General features: G+C 48.2%; 1 protein-coding gene across 3 annotated transcripts in view; it reads left to right on the top strand.

Annotated features, from left to right (window-relative positions):
• PRPS1 (phosphoribosyl pyrophosphate synthetase 1) overlaps window positions 1-20,000 on the top strand; it is a 210,967-nt gene that overhangs the window by 102,537 nt on the left and 88,430 nt on the right. For all 3 annotated transcript variants that reach the window (XM_063936976.1, XM_063936977.1, XM_063936978.1), the window contains exon 4: window positions 6,439-6,563. In XM_063936976.1, coding sequence (XP_063793046.1) covers window positions 6,439-6,563 — 125 coding nt within the window. The remainder of the gene's footprint in view (window positions 1-6,438; window positions 6,564-20,000) is intronic.

Here is a 20,000-nt window from a genome sequence, read left to right as displayed (position 1 = left end):
GTCCCGGGACATCAGGGATGCTTACCTCCATGTCCCAAAATTTGCCTTTCTCACCAAGGGTACCTCAGGTTCGTGGTACAGAACTGTCACTATCAGTTTCAGACGATGCCGTTGGATTGTCCAAGGCACCCCGGGTCCTTACCAAGGTAATGACCGAAATGAGGATTCGTCTTCAAAGAAAATGGACGACCTCCTGATAAGAACAAGGTCCAGAGAACAGTTGGAGGTCGGAGTAGCACTATCTCAAGTAGTTCTACGACAGCACGGGTGGATTCTAAATATTCCAAAACCGCAGTTGTTCCGACGACACGTCTGCTGGTCCTAGGGATGATTCTGGACACAGTCCAGAAAAAGGTGTTTCTCCCAGAGGAGAAAGCCAGGGAGTTATCCGAGCTAATCGGGATCCTCCTAAAACCAGGAAAAGTGTCAGTGCATCATTGCACAAGAGTCCTGGTAAAAATGGTGGCTTATTACGAAGCGATTCCATTCGGCAGATTTCACGCAAGAACTCTTCAGTGGGATCTGCTGGACAAATGGTCCGGATCGCATCTTCAGATGCATCAGCGGATAACCCTATATCCAAGGACAAGGGTGTCTCTCCTGTGGTGATTACAGAGTGCTCATCTTCTAGAGGGCCGCAGATTCGGCATTCAGGATTGGATGCTGGTGACCACGGAGGCCAGCCTGAGAGGCTGGGGAGCAGTCACACAGGGAAAAAATTTCCAGGGAGTGTGATCAAGTCTGGAGAATTCTCTCCACATAAATATACTGGAGCTAAGAGCAAATTTATAATGCTCTAAGCTTAGCAAGACCTCTGCTTCAAGGTCAGCCGGTATTGATCCAGTGGGATAACATCACGGCAGTCGCCCACGTAAACAGAAAGGGCGGCACAAGAAGCAGGAGGGCAGTGGCAAAACTGCAAGGATTTTTCGCTAGGCGGAAAATCATGTGATAGCACTGTCAGCAGTGTTCATTCCGGGAGTGGACGACTGGGAAGCAGACTTCCTCAGCAGGCACGACCTCCACCCGGGAGAGTGGGAACTTCATCGGGAAGTTTTCCGCATGATTGTGAACCGTTGGGAAAGACCAAAGGTGGACATGATGGCGTCCAGCCCGAACAAAAAACGGGACAGGTATTGCGCCAGGTCACGAGACCTTCAGGCGATAGCTGTGGACGTCCTGGTAACACCGTGGGTGTAACAGTCGGTGTATGTGTTCCCTCCTCTGCTTCTCATAACCAAGGTATTGAGAATTATAAGACGTAGAGGAGTAAGAACTATACTCGTGGCTCCGGATTGGCCAAGAGGGACTTGGTACCCGGAACTTCAAGAGATGCTCACAGAGGACTAATGGCCTCGGGAGCTAAGAAGGGACTTGCTTCAGCAAGTACCATGTCTGTTCCAAGACTTACCGCGGCTGCGTTGACGGCATGGCGGTTGAACGCCGGATCCTAAGGGAAAAGGCATTTCGGTAGAGGTCATACCTACCCTGGTCAAAGCCAGGAAGGAGGTGACCGCACAACGTTATCACCACATGTGGTGAAAATATGTTGCGTGGGTGAGGCCAGGAAGGCCCCACGAAGAAATTTCAACTAGGTCAATTTCTGCACTTCCTGCAAACAGGAGTGTCTATGAGCCTCAAATTGGGGTCCATTAAGGTTCAAGTTTCGGCCCTGTAGATTTTCTTCCAGAAAGAATTGGCTTCGGTTCCTGAAGTCCAGAAGTTTGTCAAGGGAGTATTGCATATACAGCCCCTTTTGTGCCTCCAGTGGCACCGTGGGATCTCAACGTAGTGTTGGGATTCCTCAAATCATATTGGTTTGAACCGCTCAAATCTGTGGATTTGAAATATTTCACATGGAAAGTGACCATGCTGTTGGCCCTGGCCTCGGCCAGGCGATTGTCAGAATTGGCGGCTTTGTCTTACAAAAGCCCATATTTAATTTTCCATTCGGATAGGGCAGAACTGCGGACTTGTCCCCAGTTTCTTCCTAAGGTGGTGTCAGCGTTTCACCTGAAACAACCTATTGTGGTGCCTGCGGCTACTAGGGACTTGGAGGACTCCAAGTTGCTAGACGTTGTCAGGGCCCTGAAAATATAGATATATATATATATATATATATATATATATATATATATATATATATATATATATATATATATATATATATATAAATAAAAATTCCAGGACGGCTGGAGTCAGAAAGTCTGACTTGCTGTTTATATTGTATGCACCCAAAAAGCTGGGTGCTCCTGCTTCTAAGCAGACTATTGCTCGTTGGATTTGTAGTACAATTCAGCTTGCACATTCTGTGGCAGGCCTGCCACAGCCAAAATCTGTAAATGCCCATTCCACAAGGAAGGTGGGCTCATCTTGGGCGGCTGCCCGAGGGGTCTCGGCTTTACAACTTTGCCGAGCAGCTACGTGGTCAGGGGGGGAACACGTTTGTAAAATTCTACAAATTTGATACCCTGGCTGAGGAGGACCTGGAGTTTCTCTCATTCGGTGCTGCAGAGTCATCCGCACTCTCCCGCCCGTTTGGGAGCTTTGGTATAATCCCCATGGTCCTGACTGTGTCCCCAGCATCCACTAGGACGTTAGAGAAAATAAGATTTTACTTACCGATAAATCTATTTCTCGTAGTCCGTAGTGGATGCTGGGCGCCCATCCCAAGTGCGGATTGTCTGCATTACTTGTACATAATTATTGTTACAAAAATCGGGTTGTTATTGTTGTGGGCCATCTTTTCAGAGGCTCCTTCGTTGTTATCATACTGTTAACTGGGTTCAAATCACAGGTTGTACGGTGTGATTGGTGTGGCTGGTATGAGTCTTACCCGGGATTCAAGATCCTTCCTTATTGTGTACGCTCGTCCGGGCACAGTACCTAACTGAGGCTTGGAGGAGGGTCATAGGGGGAGGAGCCAGTACACACCATGTGATCCTAAAAGCTTACTTTTTGTGCCCTGTCTCCTGCGGAGCCGCTAATCCCCATGGTCCTGACGGAGTCCCCAGCATCCACTACGGACTACGAGAAATAGATTTATCGGTAAGTAAAATCTTATTATTTGACAGTAGTCTGGTCTGTAAATGTTGACAAGAAGTTCTATGTAGGTACGCACCGTACTCACATGTACATTGTGCGCGTTGTATTCGTAAAGGTATCTTTCTCCCTCGTGTACTTGGATTCTCCTTCCTTATGGGATCCCCTCGGTGGCGAAAAAGTAGAGAGAGAGAAGAAAGGGAGGGGTATAAAACCCCAATGGTGTAATACGTTCAATATAGTAAATATAGAAAATTGCCACAGATGTTTTTATGTCTTATTTGGGGTTTTAGGTGCGTACCCAACTCACATAGGTAGAAATGTAATGTTCCTATAAAGGTATCTTTTATTAATTCAGGAAAAAAAGGGGTGATGTGTACCCCGAACTCACGTTCTACAGGATTTCTGAAGACGCATCAGGGTTTCTTTAGAGGCTTGTTTCCTGCCCCTTCTCTGTTATGCTCTCCCCAGGGTCACCAGGTATGTAGAACCCACAAAGAAGGAAGTTGTTTTTAGGATGATTTATTCATTTATTTGTTAAAAACCATTTAAAACAAATAATTTCTTCATAAAACCAAGAACCACCATGCAAACAAAAAACGGGGGAACACGACCAAATACTGGGAGGTAGTTGTGAAAAACAGACCTGGGGTGCGGTACGTCCGGAATCCCACACTCCTAAGTGCTGATCTCCTGGGTACTGGGGTGTGCCGCCTGAACCACCAACGCGTTTCGACTTAGAAAGTCTTTATCACCTTGTTTCTACCTATGTGAGTTGGGTACGCACCTAAAACCCCAAATAAGACATAAAAACATCTGTGGCAATTTTCTATATTTACTATATTGAACGTATTACACCATTGGGGTTTTATACCCCTCCCTTTCTTCTCTCTCTCTACTGTTTCGCCACCGAGGGGATCCCATAAGGAAGGAGAATCCAAGTACACGAGGGAGAAAGATACCTTTACGAATACAACGCGCACAATGTACATGTGAGTACGGTGCGTACCTACATAGAACTTCTTGTCAACATTTACAGACCAGACTACTGTCAAATATTATATAATGAAGATTCCCACGTCTCTTTGATTATTTAACACTTGGATTGTGGAGAACTTACCTTTATGAACTGTAGAATTTGGGACTTATGATTAATATTTTCTTCACAATTGTTATTTAAGGACTTAAGGATAGCGCAGCGGAAGGTGTACTTTTGTTTTTTGTTCTAAAACTATGTTAAAGGCCTGTAAGCCGGCTTCTGCTCGGATCTACCATAGGGCCTGGAATGCTTACTTTACTTGGTGTGCGTCTCACAATCGTGACGTTTTCAAGTTTAGTACGGCCAAACTGTTGGTCTTTCTACAACATGGCCTGGATTTAGGGCTGTGTCTAGCTTCCCTCAAGGTTCACATCTCTGCCTTGTCGGTTTGGTTTCAGAGAAGAATTGCTACCCTACCTGATGTCCATACGTTCACTCAGGGTGTATTGCGGATTCAGCCTCCTTATGCGCCACCTGTGGCTCCTTGGGACTTGTCAGTGGTTTTGGAGGCCTTGCAAGAGTCTCCGTTTGAGCCTCTTGTCTCTTCTGACCTTAAGTGGCTTTCCCTTAAGGTCCTTTTGTTGCTGGCGATTGCTTCAGCTAGAAGGGTTTCGGACTTGGGTGCCTTATCCTGTAAGTCTCTCTATCTGATTTTTCACCGTGACCGGGTGGTTCTTAGAACGCGGTCAGGTTATTTACCTAAGGTGGTGTCTTCCTTCCACCTTAACCAGGAGATTGTGGATCCGGCCTTTAATTTTCCTGAGTTGTCTTCCAAAGGTCTTTGGATGTGGTACGGGCTCTTCGTATCTACGTCAAGAGAACTTCCTCCGTTTGGAAATCTGATTCTCTTTTTGTATTGTTTGGTTTTCACAAACATGGCTGGCCTGCTTCCAAGCAGACCCTGGCCAAATGGATTAGAATGGTGATTGCACATGCTTATGTACAGGCTGGTCGTCCGATTCCTGCTACCATTAAAGCCCATTCTACTGTCTGTTGGACCTTCTTGGGCGGCCCACCGTGGTGCGACCCTTGAACAATTGTGCAAGGCGGCTACGTGGTCCTCGGGGAACACGTTTATAAGGTTCTATGCCTTTGATACCGCCGCTTCCCAGGATGCTTCCTTTGGATGCCGGGTTCTTGTGCCCGCTACAGTGCATCCCCTCCCATAAGGAACTGCTTTAGGACATCCCCGATGTTAATCCTTCTGGAGCCCAATGTACCCCGCAGCAGAAAACGAGATTTATGGTAAGAACTTACCGTTGTTAAATCTTTCTGCGAGGTACACTGGACTCCACAAGGCGCCCACCCTGACGCACTTAGCTTCTTTGGGTTGGTATTGGCATAGCCGCTGATGCCCTCTCCTGTCGTGAGAGTGTGGTGTACTTGGCTACGAGCGGTTGTCGTCTCGGATACCTGCTACTGCATTGGGCTGGTTAACGAAACTGAGCTCCCTGTGCAAGGAGGCGGGGTTATAGAGGCGGCGCTGAGCATCTTGGGAACAGTCAAAAGCTTTGAGCCTTTTGAAGCCTCGGATCAAGATCCTACTCTACATCCCGTTAATCCGTTTGGAGCCCAGTGTACCTCGCAGAAAGATTTAACAATGGTAAGTTCTTACCATAAATCTCGTTTTTTGTTTTTTGTATATCTTTAATTAGTCTTTTTATTCCTTCAGTAATTAGATTAAGTGTTTGTTGCTAACATGAAAGTCTCTGTAAAGTACTGCTTAAAGCCAGAAGTCAAGTCTTCCTCAATTTTACAATAGGTTATGGACTGCCTTTATTTGATTCTGCAAACCTAACCTCTCTGTCTCTACTTTGCTACCATTCCACAAATAGAGGATTTCCCCCTGAATGGGTTAGACAAGTATCTTGTGCTCACTACCCTGAAACTGCACATGTCTGCCCTTAGTAATTTTCTGGACACCAGGTTGGCTTCTTGGTAGAACTACTGTATATAATTCCCAGGAGTAGTTCTTTTCCTGTTTTTAGATCAGCTGACTGATCAACTAAGGCCAGGTACACACTAGGCGAGGTGTGTACCCGGCGATATTGGCGGAGACGGAACTTGCAGATGTCTGCTGTGATGGAGCGGCGGGGATAGGAGCTGGTCCATACTGTGTTTGGCATGGCATCGCTTGCGATATCGCTAGATTGAGCTGCGTGTACAGCCAATGGGCGATGGCACAAGCGACCCGTGGCAGCGCGCATTGTTGACGATCTAGTGGGTACACACCGGAAATGACGGAAAATGCCATATCGTTAAAGTCATCCAGTGTGTACCCAGCTTAACACAGTTACAGTTGACATGGATTGTTTAAAATAAAAAAAATTTAAACCAATTTCACTATTTCTTTGCAGGGTTTCTTCGATATACCTGTGGATAATCTGTTTGCTGAACCAGCTGTCTTGAAGTGGATTAGAGAGAATATTACAGAATGGAAAACTTGTACCATAGTGTCACCAGATGCAGGTGGAGCCAAAAGGTGAGGTACATTGTAGGAACTTCCTTTTTACCTGCAATACTCCTCTTTCATGACTTCATATTATTGTTTTATGTTTTGTTACTAATATTAAAGCGTCACTTTAATGTCTCTTACACATTTAGGGGTATATGCAATTGCGGTCGAATTCCCGAAATTGTCGAATTTCGGGAATTTTTCGCCCCAAAAAAAAAATCGTCAATGCAATTCAGTGCTTTCCGTCCAAAAAACGGACTTTTGAAATTCGACTTTTTGAAATTCGACTTTTTGAAATTCGACTTTGTCAAATTCGACTTTTGTCAAATTCGACTTTTGTCAAATTCGACTTTTGTCAAATTCGACTTTTGTCAAATTCGACTTTTGTCAAATTCGACTTTTGTCAAATTCGACTTTTGTCAAATTCGACTTTTGTCAAATTCGACTTTTGTCAAATTCGACTTTTGTCAAATTCGACTTTTGTCAAATTCGACTTTTCTGCAATGATACAAGTGCTGCAATTCGACCAAAGTGTATTCAATTGAAGTTTGGAAATTCGACAACAGTGCTTTTAGACAGTAAATTCGACTTTTTCAATCCGCCACACTTTGGTGGGTGAAACTAATAAAAAAAATTTAAAACATGTTTTTTTTTTTGTGTTTTTTTTTTTTTATTGATAATAGCATATCTATTTATATTAGAAGGGATTAGGTACTTGGTTTGTCTTTTTTGGAGGCACAAGTATTATTTATATATTTTTTAAAATAATATATATATATTTTTTTTTAGATAGAATGGTAAAATTCAGAAAAAAAAATGGCGTGGGGTCCCCCCTCCAAAGCATAACCAGCCTCGGGCTCTTCGAGCTGGTCCTGGTTCTAAAAATGCGGGGGGGAAATGGACAAGGGATCCCCCGTATTTTTAAAACCAGCACCGGGCTCTGCGCCTGGTGCTGGTGCAAAAAATACGGGGGACAAAAAGAGTAGGGGTCCCCCGTATTTTATACACCAGCATCGGGCTCCACTAGCTGGACAGATAATGCCACAGCCGGGGGTCACTTTTATACAGCGCCCTGCGGCCGTGGCATTAAATATCCAACTAGTCACCCTGGGGGAGTGGGGACCCCTTCAATCAAGGGGTCCCCCCCCCCCCCCCCCAGCCACCCAAGGGCCATGGGTGAAGCCCGAGGCTGTCCCCCCCCATCCATGGGCTGCGGATGGGAGGCTGATAGCCTTGAGTAAAATGACAGAATATTGTTTTTTCCAATAGTACTGCAAGTCCCAGCAAGCCTCCCCCGCAAGCTGGTACTTGGAGAACCACAAGTACCAGCATGCGGGAGAAAAACGGGCCCGCTGGTACCTGTAGTACTACTGGAAAAAAAATACCCAAATAAAAACAGGAGACACACACCGTGACAAGTACAACTTTATTACACACTGCCGACACACACATACTTACCTATGTTGACACGAAGCAGTCGGTCCTTTTCTCCAAGTAGAATCCACGGGTACCTGAAAATAAATACTCACCTGATCCATGGTCCAGAGATAAATCCACGTACTTGTCAAAAAAAGAAAACGAACACCCGACCAGCGTACTGAAAGGGGTCCCATGTTGACACATGGGACCCCTTTCCCCGAATGCAGAGAGACCCGCCCGTGACTGCTGTCACTGAAAGGTCTCGTAAGCCAATCAGCGAGCGCAACGTCCTTGGACTCTGCTGATTGGCTCTGTGCGCGTCTGTGCTGTCAGCGCATCGCACAGCTGCCTCCATTACTTTCAATGGTGGGAACTTAGCGGGTAGCGGTGGGGTCACCCGCCGGTCAGCGGCTGACCACGGGTAACCCCACCACTGACTGCAAAGTTCCCACCATTGAAAGTAATGGAGGCAGCTGTGCGATGCGCTGTCTGAGCTTAGACGCGCACAGCCAATCAGGTGAGCGCCACGGAGTAGCGCTTCCTGATTGGCTGAAGGGACCTCAGTGACAGGAGTCACGTGATGTCCCGGCATTCGGGGAAAGGGTGCTCATGTGTCAACATGGGACCCCTTTCAGTTCGCTGGTCGGGTGTTCGTGTTTTTTTTTTTGCCAAGTACGAGGATTATCTCTGGACGTGGATTTATCTCTAGACACTGGCAGGTGAGTATAATTTTTTTCACAGGTACCCTCGGATCGTCTGAGACTGTGGCAGTCGGCTTGTCAACATAGGTAAGTATGTATGTGTGTCGGCAGTGTGTAATAAAGTTGTACTTGTCACGGTGTGTCTCCTGTTTTTATTTGGGTATTTTTTCCCCCCAGTAGTACTACATGTACCAGCGGGCCCGTTTTTCTCCCGCATGCTGGTACTTGTGGTTCTCCAAGTACCAGCTTGCGGGGGAGGCTTGCTGGGACTTGTAGTACTATTGGAAAAAACAATATTCTGTCATTTTACTCAAGGCTATCAGCCTCCCATCCGCAGCCAATGGATGGGGGGGGACAGCCTCGGGCTTCACCCCTGGCCCTTGGGTGGCTGGGGGGGGGGACCCCTTGATTGAAGGGGTCCCCACTCCCCCAGGGTACCCCGGCCAGGGGTGACTAGTTGGATATTTAATGCCACGGCCGCAGGGCACTGTATAAAAGTGACCCCCGGCTGTGGCATTATCTGTCCAGCTAGTGGAGCCCGATGCTGGTGTAAAAAATATGGGGGACCCCTACTCTTTTTGTCCCCCGTATTTTTTGCACCAGCACCAGGCGCAGATCCCGGTGCTGGTTTTAAAAATACGGGGGATCCCCTGTCAATTTTCCCCCCGCATTTTTAGAACCAGGACCAGCTCGAAGAGCCCGAGGCTGGTTATGCTTTGGAGGGGGGGCCCCACGCCATTTTTTTCCGGGTTTTTCCCGTTTTTTTAAATCGCGGCAAATAGGCCGTTTTTCGCCCGCTGGACTGTCGAATCCGTTTTTCATTGAATATGGTGAATTCCGGAAGCCACCTGCCGGAATTCACCTGTCGAATTGTGTAGAATTAAAAAAACGGCGATAAATTGCCGCGATTCGCAGCTAATTGCATATACCCCTTAGAGTACATTGACAGACATAATAACAGACACATAAATATAGGGATTAAAGAGTTAGTCTTTTTACATTGCTTAGTATATTGGGAAACATGTATAAGCATCTAAAGATCCACAGGGGGAGAACGGGGTAGTGAGCTATGAGATACCTATCCTTGACTGGAAGAAAGATTAGAAATCACATTTACTTTCAGGTGAGAGATCCAAACAGGGCCCTGTTAACAGTGGGCAGTACAGGATTGCTGAGGTAATTACACTGATAACAGAGGTATACCTGTAGAAAAGATTGAAAGTGTCAATGTGTCAATATGCAGAGGATTCTCTTGATGCGCTCCACAGTCCTTGTTCGTGCAGACAGGAACATGTGATTGCTGCCATGCGTTTGGAAACAGCATGGTCGCAACTGACGTGATGCGAGTTCCCCACTTTGACAGTACTCAGCCTATCAGAGCTATATGTCTGCTAAATATGTGGCAGCCGATCACAATGTTTGCTGTGATTAGCACTGTCATTGGACATAGGATATGATTGGTAGTTGGGCCATCTAATGACGCTAGGTTGTTCCAATAGTTTGAATGTGTGACAGTCACAGTGATAGAACACTACCATTGGGCATAATACATGATTGGCATTACTGGAGTCCAGAGTCTGGTTGAAATTTAGTATTTTTGTGAAATTTCAGATCATGTGTAATCCTTAATGGGATAAGTAAAACCATAAGGTTTTTTTGTTAATGAAATTTCATTTTTTTTTTTTATTTTTTTTTTAAGTTTAATATATTTATGCATTAAAATTTAGAAACAAATCATTTGTCAAGCTCCGGCCCACCAGCTATTCCCTCACGTCACCCTCATCCCCACCTGCATGTCCCTGTCATGCCACCGTCGGCATATCTGTTTTTTCTGCTGCGGGGTACACTGGGCTCCACAAGGATAGACATAGGGGTGTAGAGTAGGATCTTGATCCGAGGCACCAACAGGCTGAAAAGCTTTGACTGTTCCCAGAATGCATAGCGCTGCCTCCTTTATAACCCCGCCTCCCTGCACAGAAGCTCAGTTTTGTAGTTGGTGCTGCAGATAGCAGACAAAAAAAAAAAAAAACCACCCCTATGGGGCCCCCTATGCCGGTGCAACCGTATGTGGTCCCTGCAGCTAACCCGCCATGGGCGGACAATTTATCTGCTCAATTGAAGAAGTTGAACCAGTCCCTGACTACTAAAAAGTTTGACCCTCGTTCGTCCAAGCCCAAGGGGTCCTCTAAGCGAGCTCTAATCTCCTCACAATCCACTGCTGTCACTGACACCTCGTCTGATGAAGATGGCACTTACACTGACCCCACAGATTCTGACACACATACTGCTGATGGGGAGGGTAGTTCACATGTGGATGTTCCTGATCTTTTGGAGGCTATTAAGTTGATTTTTACAGATTACGGATGATCCCGAGCCATCCGTCACTCTTAAGAAACCAGATAGGTTCAAGCGTCAGAAGGTGGTTAAACAAGTTTTACCTCACTCTGACCACCTAGTGGATATACGTCAGGAACCCTGGGAAAACCCGGGTAAGAAGTTTGTGCCTCAAAAGAAGATCGCTATCCCCTCGCGCCTGAGCGGTCTAAAAATTGGGAAATGCCTCCTCCAGTAGACTCACATGTGGCTAGGATGGTGGTTTCCTCAGCTCTACCTGTCACTACCGTCACGTCTCTAAAAGAGCCTACGGATAAACGTGTGGAGGGTTGTCTGAAAGCGATTTACACCCTCACGGGTGCTGCACAAAGGCCCACTATCGCAGCAACATGGGCTGCAGAGGCTATGAAGCATGGGCCTTGGAGATAGAAGCTGAAATCTCTTCTGACCATGCTAGACAATGCTTGTCCTAAATTGTCACAGCTTCTCACTATATTAAAGAGGCGGCTTCTGATGCCGGTATCCTAGCAGCCAAGGCCTCTACTACATCAGTCCTGGCTCGCCGGATATTGTGGCTGAGATCCTAGTCTGTGGATCTGGACTCTAGAAAAACCCTGGAGGTACTCCCTTTCAAGGGAGATACTCTGTTTGGGGAGGACTTAAATAAGATAGTGGCTGACTTGGCTACTGCCAAAACTGCCTGTCTGCCAAGTACCGCTCCTTCTGTGTCGAAGGCTAAAGGTACTTCCTTTCGCCCCTTTCGTCCTTCAGGTAAAGCAAAAGGTCAGGCGTACAACAAGCAGGCCCGCACTTCCAAACCTGGTAAGCCGAAGCCCAAAAGAGCCAAAAGGCTAGCTTCCAAGACCGATAAGCCTGCTGCATGACGGGGCGGGCGTCCCCCTGGGGGATCCCAGGGTGGGGCCCTGTGGGATCCCAGGGTTGGGGGGCCGGCCTCTAGGGTATACCCAGGAATGGTTGAAGACCACTTCAGATGCCTGGGTACGGGAAGTCGTCACTCGAGGTTACGCCATATCCTTCAAAAACCGACACCCTCATTGATTTTGCTGCACAGACGTCCCGTTGGACCAGCCAACGGAAAACACTGTACATTCGGTGGTACAGACCCTCCTGGATACAGGAGTCGTAGTACAGGTGCCTCTTGCGCAGAGGAGCCGGGGGTACTATTCTCCGCTGTTTCTAGTCCCGAAACCGAATGGGTCTTCCCGGCCCATTCTCAACCTCAAGGCATTGAACAAGTTTGTGAAGGTTTCAAAGTTCCGTATGGAAACCCTTCGCTCTATAGTTCTGACCTGGGGACTACATGGTCTCCCTGGACATACAGGATGCTTACCTGCATATTCCTATAGCAGCGTCACATCAGCAATACCTGAGGTTTGCGATTGGCAACCTCCATTACCAGTTTCGGGCGTTAACTTTTGATTCAACTACGGCTCCGCGAGTCTTCACCAAAGTTATGGCGGTGCTGACTGTGATACTCCGCCGTCAAGGGGTCAGGATACTGCCGTATCTGGACGACTTGTTAATCCTGGCAAATTCCCCAGAACTTCTCCTACGTCATCTGGATATGACTGTCCGGTTTCTACAAGCCCACGGGTGGCTCATCAACTGGAAGAAATCCTCCCTGGGTCCTGCTCAGAGCATGGTGCACCTGGGAGCGCTATTGGACACTCACAACCAGAGGTTGTTCTTGTCTCAGTAGAAAGTCCTGAAGCTTCAGGACAAGTGTCGATACATTCGGTGATGCAGGTGCTGGGCCTCATGGTGTCAGCATTCGACATGGTGGAGTATGCTCAATTCCATTCTCGCCCCCTCCAGAAGCTGATTCTAGCCAAGTGGGACGGCCTACCTCACCGGATCAGGTCTCACATCATCTCATTGACTCCGGAGGTCCGTCTGTCGCTGCTCTGGTGGCTGCAGGGCCGACAATTGTGCAGGTGCCGTCTCTTCTGGATATCCGACTGGGTCCTGTTGACGACAGATGCCCGTTTAAGAGGTTGGGGCGCGGTGCTGGAGCAACACTCCCTTCAGGGTTGGTGGACCAAGGAGGAATCCATCCTCTCGATCAACATTCTGGAATTGCGGGCAGTCTTCAATGTGTTGAACCTGGCCCAGCATTTACTTCAGAACCATCCTGTTCAAGTACAGTCGGACAACGCCACCACAGTGGCTTACATAAATCATCAAGGCGGCACTTGAAGCCGTTTGTCAATGAAGGAAGTCTCATGGATTCTACATTGGGCGGAACGCCATCTACCCGTTATATCGGCAATATTCATTCCGGGAGTCCTGAATTGGGATGCAGACTTTCTCAGTCGTCAGGACGTACATGCCGGCGAGTGGGGCCTCCATCCATAAGTGTTTCAACTCCTAGTGGAAAAGTGGGGTCTTCCAGACGTAGATCTGATTGCGTCTCGACACAATCACAAGGTTCCGGTCTTCGAAGCAAGGACAAGGGATCCTCAAGCAGCATTCGTGGATGCGCTGGCGGTGCCGTGGAGGTTTCGGCTGCCGTACATGTTCCCTCCGGTGTCACTCCTGCCCAGGGTAATTCGGAAGTTGAAGCAAGAAAAGGAATTCTGTTCCTCATAGCTCCAGCGTGGCCCAGACGGCACTGGTTCTCAGACCTGCAAGGCCTATCGTCGGAGCGTCCAATTCTACTTCCACAACGCCCAGACCTCCGTGTTCAGGGCCCCTGTGTCTACCAGGACCTAGCCCGGCTGTCTTTGACGGCGTGGCTCTTGAAGCTTCCGTCTTAAGGGCTAAAGGGTTTTCTGAGGCGGTCATTCAAACTATGATGAGGGCCTGGAAACCGGTTTCTGCTCGGATTTACTATAGGGTCTGGCATTCTTACTTTGTTTGGTGCGCATCTAACAATTATGACGCTTCCAAGTTTAGTATAGTCAAGTTGTTGGCTTTTCTTCAGCAGGGCCTGGACTTAGGCCTGCATCTGGCCTCCCTCAAGGTTCAAATATCTGCCTTGTCGGTGTGGTTTCAGAGAAAGATTGCGACCTTACCTGATGTGCATACCTTCACTCAGGGTGTGTTGCGTATCCGACCTCCCTATGTCCCGCCTGTGGCTCCTTGGGACTTGTCGGTGGTTTTGGAGGCGCTACAAGAGTCTCCGTTTGAACCTCTTGGTTCAGCTGATCTTAAGTGGCTTTTCCTTAAGGTGGTGGTTCTGCTGGCTATTGCTTCAGCTAGAAGAGTGTCGGATTTGGGTGCCTTGTCTTGTAGTTCCCCATATCTGATATTTCACAGTGACCGGGCGGTTCTTAGGACTCGTCCCGGCTATCTACCTAAGGTGTTTTCTTTGTTCCACCTTTAATCAGGAGACTGTAGTTCCGGCACTTGTTTCTCCTGATCTGTCTCCCAAAGAGCGGTCTTTGGATGTGGTACGGGCTCTCCGTATCTATGTGAAGAGAACTGCTTCTATTAGGAAATCTGATTCTCTTTGTGCTGTTTGGATTTCACAAACGGGGCTGGCCTGCTCACCAGCAAACTTTGGAAAGATGGATTAAAATGGTGATTGCACATGCTTATGTGAGGGCTGGTCTATCAGCTCCTGCTCACATTACGGCCCATTCTACTCGGTCTGTTGGACCTTCTTGGGCGGCCCGCCGTGGTTCGACCCTTGAACAATTGTGCAAGGCGGCTACGTGGTACTCAGTGAACACGTGCATAAGGTTCTATGCCTTCGATACTGCCGCTTCCCAGGATGCTTCCTTTGGACGCAGGGTTCTTGTGCCCGCTACAGTGCATCCCCTCCCATAAGGAACTGCTTTAGGACATCCCCTATGTATATCCTTGGGAAGCCCAGTGTACCCCGCAGCAGAAAGCGAGTTTTATGGTAAGAACTTACCTTTGTTAAAACTTTCTGCGAGGTACACTGGGCTCCACAAGGCGCCCACCCTGGCGCACTTAGCTTCTTTGGGTTGGTATGGCATTAGCCGCTGACACTTCTCCTGTCGTGAGAGTGTGGTGTATGTGGCTACTAACCGTTGTCTCTTTTCCTGCTACTGCATTGGGCTGGTTAACTAAAAACTGAGCTCCTGTGCAGGGAGGTGGGGTTATAGAGGAGGCGGCGCTATGCATTCTGGGAACAGTCAAAGCTTTTCAGCCTGTTGGTGCCTCGGATCAAGATCCTACTCTACACCCCTATGTCTATCCTTGTGGAGACCAGTGTACCTCGCAGAAAGAGTTTTAACAAAGGTAAGTTCTTACCATAAAACTCGTTTTCACTCGCACCGCAACCTATGCCCCCTGCTTTTTCCTCAAACCTAACCTCCTCCACCCCAACATCTGCCCACCAACTTTTCTTTAATGTTATGTCATACAGAGTGATCGCACTGATCCCCCCAAAAAAGTGTATCCCAGGGACCCCTCACTTTTTATAATTGGGGCCCTACCTGTCCTTTTCTGGGTCCCATCGAAATGATGGTTCTTATTAATCTTATTAATTATTCAAATATAAAAACACATGCTTGATTTGGACACTATAAAAGTGTTGCAAGGGGATGGGGGGAGGCACAGGGACAATGCTTCTGGGCTATGTAACATATAGGACACTCTGCACCAGAGCTGAAACTAGACATGTTGGTGCCCTTTGGCAGAAAGTGAATTGGTGCTCCCCCCTCCTATATTGCAAACGAAGGACTGTGCACGCTGCAGACACGCAGTATAAAATTAGGGACGTGACTTCATGGGGAAGGGGCGTGGTGCCTATCCCAAACTAAACCAGTTTCTCTAGCATCCATAAGGGATATTGGGGGAGTCTAGTACGATGCGGTTGTAAAGTTCTAATTATTTCTAAATAAACATTTCAAATGCCAGCGTTAATATATGCTGCAGTCGCAGGGTGCATCTTATTACCCTATACGATAAAAGTGCGCTGTATGTCGCAAACACTATATCCCTCGAGAAAGCAAGCACATGCACACATTGACATGTTTTGTCTATATGTAATTTGTGTTGTATGAAATATGTGTTGAATTTATCTTTGTGGCTTGTCTGTGTGAATGCGTATGCTACCATATATTGCTGTGCACACTGCGTGTATGCGCACGCACAGAGACCCATCTGTTTGGAGTTTGTATGTGGTGTGTAATATTTTTGACTTCGACAGGGTATAGACTGGTCTAAAGGAGCCGATGCACTTTAAATTTCTTCAGTTGTACGTGCTGGCTCCCTTCTCTCCCCCCCCCCCCCCCCCCCCCCACTCCCCCCCTCTATGCCCCCTCCCAAAGGCAATTTAGAAAAAAGTGCCCTCAGGAGAGGATGCACACTCTGCAAGGTCCAGAGAGTTTTCTTCAGTTTCTTTTCTCTGACGTCCTAGTGGATGCTGGGAACTCCGTAAGGACCATGGGGAATAGACGGGCTCCGCAGGAGACTGGGCACTCTAAGAAAGAATTAGGACTACTGGTGTGCATTTGCTCCTCCCTCTATGCCCCTCCTCCAGACCTCAGTTAGAATCTGTGCCCGGCTCAAGCTGGTTGCACACTAGGGGCTCTCCTGAGCTCTTAGTAAAGAAAGTATTTATTAGGTTTTTTATTTTCAGTGAGATCTGATGGCAACAGACTCGCTGGTACGAAGGACTTAGGGGAGAGAAGCGAACCTACCTGCTTGCAGCTAGCTTGGGCTTCTAGGCTACTGGACACCATTAGCTCCAGAGGGATCGAACACAGACCCAGCCTCGGTCGTCCGGTCCCGGAGCCGCGCCGCTGTCCCCCTTGCAGAGCCAGAAGACTGAAGATTCCGAGGAGAAAATCGGCGGCTGAAGACTCCGGTCTTCATTAAGGTAGCGCACAGCACTGCAGCTGTGCGCCATTGCTCCCCATGCACACCACATACTCCGGTCTCTGATGGGTGCAGGGCGCTGGGGGGGGGCGCCCTGGGCTGCAATTAGATTACCTTAAAAATGGCAAAAAAAAACACAATATAGTCTAATAAACTATATATGTGTAAAAATCCCCAGCCATAATAATAATATAAAGAGCGGGAGAAGCCCGCCGAAAAAGGGGCGGGGCTATCTCCCTCAGCACACTGGCGCCATTTCCTCTTCACAGCTCCGCTGGAAGGACGCTCCCCAGGCTCTCCCCTGCAGTTTCCAGGCTCAATAGGGTAAAAAAGAGAGGGGGGGGGCACTAAATTTAGGCGCAATACTGTGTATTATAGCTGCTATAGGGAAAATCACTTTGTGTAGTGTAAATCCCTGTGTTATATAGCGCTGTGGTGTGTGCTGGCATACTCTCTCTCTGTCTCCCCAAAGGACTTGGTGGGGTCCTGTCCTCAGTCAGAGCATTCCCTGTGTGTGTGCGGTGTGTCGGTACGGCTGTGTCGACATGTTTGATGAGGAGGCTTATGTGGAGGCGGAGCAGGTGCCGATGAATGTGATGTCACCCCCTGCGGGGTCGACACCAGAGTGGATGGATATGTGGAAGGTATTAACCGACAGTGTCAACTCCTTACATAAAAGGTTTGATGACATAACAGCTGTGGGACAGCCGGCTCAGCCAGTGCCTGCCCAGGCGTTTCAAAGGCCATCAGGGGCTCAAAAACGCCCGCTACCTCAGATGGCAGACACAGATGTCGACACGGAGTCTGACTCCAGTGTCAACGACGACGAGACTAATGTACATTCCACTAAGGCTATCCGTTGCATGATTACGGCAATGAAAAATGTGTTGCACATTTCTGACATTAACCCAGGTACCACTAAAAAGGGTATTATGTTTGGGGAGAAAAAGCAACCAGTGGTTTTTTCCCCCTTCAGATGAGTTAAATGAAGTGTGTGAAGAAGCGTGGGCATCCCCTGATAAAAAAATTAGTGATTTCTAAAAAGTTACTAATGGCGTACCCTTTCCCGCCAGAGGACAGGGTACGTTGGGAGACATCCCCGAGGGTGGATAAAGCGCTCACACGCTTGTCAAAAAAGGTGGCACTACCGTCTCAGGATACGGCCGCCTTAAAGGAGCCTGCGGATAGAAAGCAGGAGGCTATCCTGAAGTCTGTATATACACACACTCAGGTACTATACTGAGACCGGCTATTGCTTCAGCATGGATGTGCAGTGCTGCAGCAGCATGGTCTGATTCCCTGTCTGATAATATTGATTCCCTTGACAGGGACACTATATTGCTAACCATAGAGCATATTAAAGACGTAGTCTTTTATACATGAGAGATGCACAGAGGGATATTTGCCGGCTGGCATCTAGAATAAATGCAATGTCCATTTCTGCCAGGAGAGTATTATGGACTCGGCAGTGGACAGGTGATGCGGATTCTAAAAAGCACATGGAGGTTTTGCCTTACAAGGGTGAGGAATTGTTTGGGGATTGTCTCTCTGACCTCGTTTCCACAGCGACAGCTGGGAAGTCGACATTTTTACCCCAGGTTCCCTCACAGCCAAAGATAGCACCGTATTATCAGGTACAGTCCTTTCGGCCCCAGAAAGGCAAGCGGGTTAAAGGCGCGTCCTTTCTGCCCAGAGGCAGGGGTAGAGGGAAAAAGCTGCACCTTACAGCCAGTTCCCAAGGACAGAAATCCTCCCCTGCTTCCATTAAATCCACCGCATGACGCTGGGGCTCCACTGGTCGAGCCAGGTGCGGTGGGGGCCCGTCTCCGGAACTTCAGCGACCGGTGGGTTCGCTCACAAGTGGATCCCTGGGTTCTACAAGTGGTATCTCAGGGATACAAGCTGGAATTCGAGAAGTCTCCCCCTCGCCGTTACCTCAAATCAGCCTTGCCAGCTACTCCCCCGGACAGGGAGGTAGTGCTGGCGGCAATTCACAAGCTGTTCCTCCAGCAGGTGATAATAAAAGTTCCCCTCCTTCAACAGGGACGGGGTTACTATTCCACAATGTTTGTGGTACTGAAACCAGACGGTTCGGTGAGACCCATTCTAAATTTAAAATCCTTGAACACTTATATAAGAAGGTTCAAGTTCAAAATGGAATCGCTCAGGGCGGTTATTGCAAGCCTGGAGGAAGGGGATTACATGGTATCACTGGACATCAAGGATGCGTACCTGCATGTCCCCATTTACCCACCTCACCAGGTGTACCTCCGTTTTCTGGTACAAGACTGCCATTACCAATTCCAGACGTAGCCGTTTGGTCTGTCCACGGCACCGAGGGTATTTACCAAGGTAATGGCCGAAATGATGATACTCCTTCGAAAGAAGGGAGTTATAATAATCCCATACTTGGACGATCTCCTTATAAAGGCGAGGTCCAGGGAACAGTTAGTGCTACTCCGACCAACATCTCAGGAAGTGCTTCAACAGCACGGCTGGATTCTGAATACTCCAAAGTCGCAGCTGGTTCCTACGACGCGTCTGCTGTTCCTGGGTATGATTCTGGACACAGAACAGAAGAAGGTGTTTCTCCCGGAGGAGAAGGCCAAGGAGTTGTCATCTCTGGTCAGAGACCTCCTGAAACCAAAATAGGTGTCGGTGCATCACTGCACGCGAGTCCTGGGAAAGATGGTAGCTTCTTACGAAGCAATTCCATTCGGCAGGTTCCATGCAAGGATCTTTCAGTGGGATCTGTTAGACAAGTGGTCCGGATCGCATCTTCAGATGCATCGGCTGATCACCCTGTCCCCGAGGGCCAGGGTGTCTCTGCTGTGGTGGCTGCAGAGTGCTCATCTTCTGGAGGGCCGCAGATTCGGCATACAGGACTGGGTCCTGGTGACCACGGATGCAAGCCTCCGAGGTTGGGGGGCAGTCACTCAGGGAAGAAACTTCCAAGGACAATGGTCGAGTCAGGAGGCTTCCCTACACATAAATGTTCTGGAACTAAGGGCCATTTACAATGCCCTAAGTCAGGCAAGACCCCTGCTTCAAAACCAGCCGGTGCTGATTCAGTCAGACAACATCACGGCGGTCGCCCATGTAAACCGACAGGGCGGCACAAGAAGCAGGATGGCGATGGCAGAAGCCACAAGGATTCTCCGATGGGCGGAAAATCACGTGATAGCACTGTCAGCAG

This window comes from Pseudophryne corroboree, chromosome 8 (genome assembly GCF_028390025.1).
Source record: "Pseudophryne corroboree isolate aPseCor3 chromosome 8, aPseCor3.hap2, whole genome shotgun sequence".
Classification (NCBI taxonomy): Eukaryota; Metazoa; Chordata; class Amphibia; order Anura; family Myobatrachidae; genus Pseudophryne; species Pseudophryne corroboree.
Note: the sequence above shows the minus strand (reverse complement) of the source record. Positions and strands in the feature narration are given on the sequence as shown.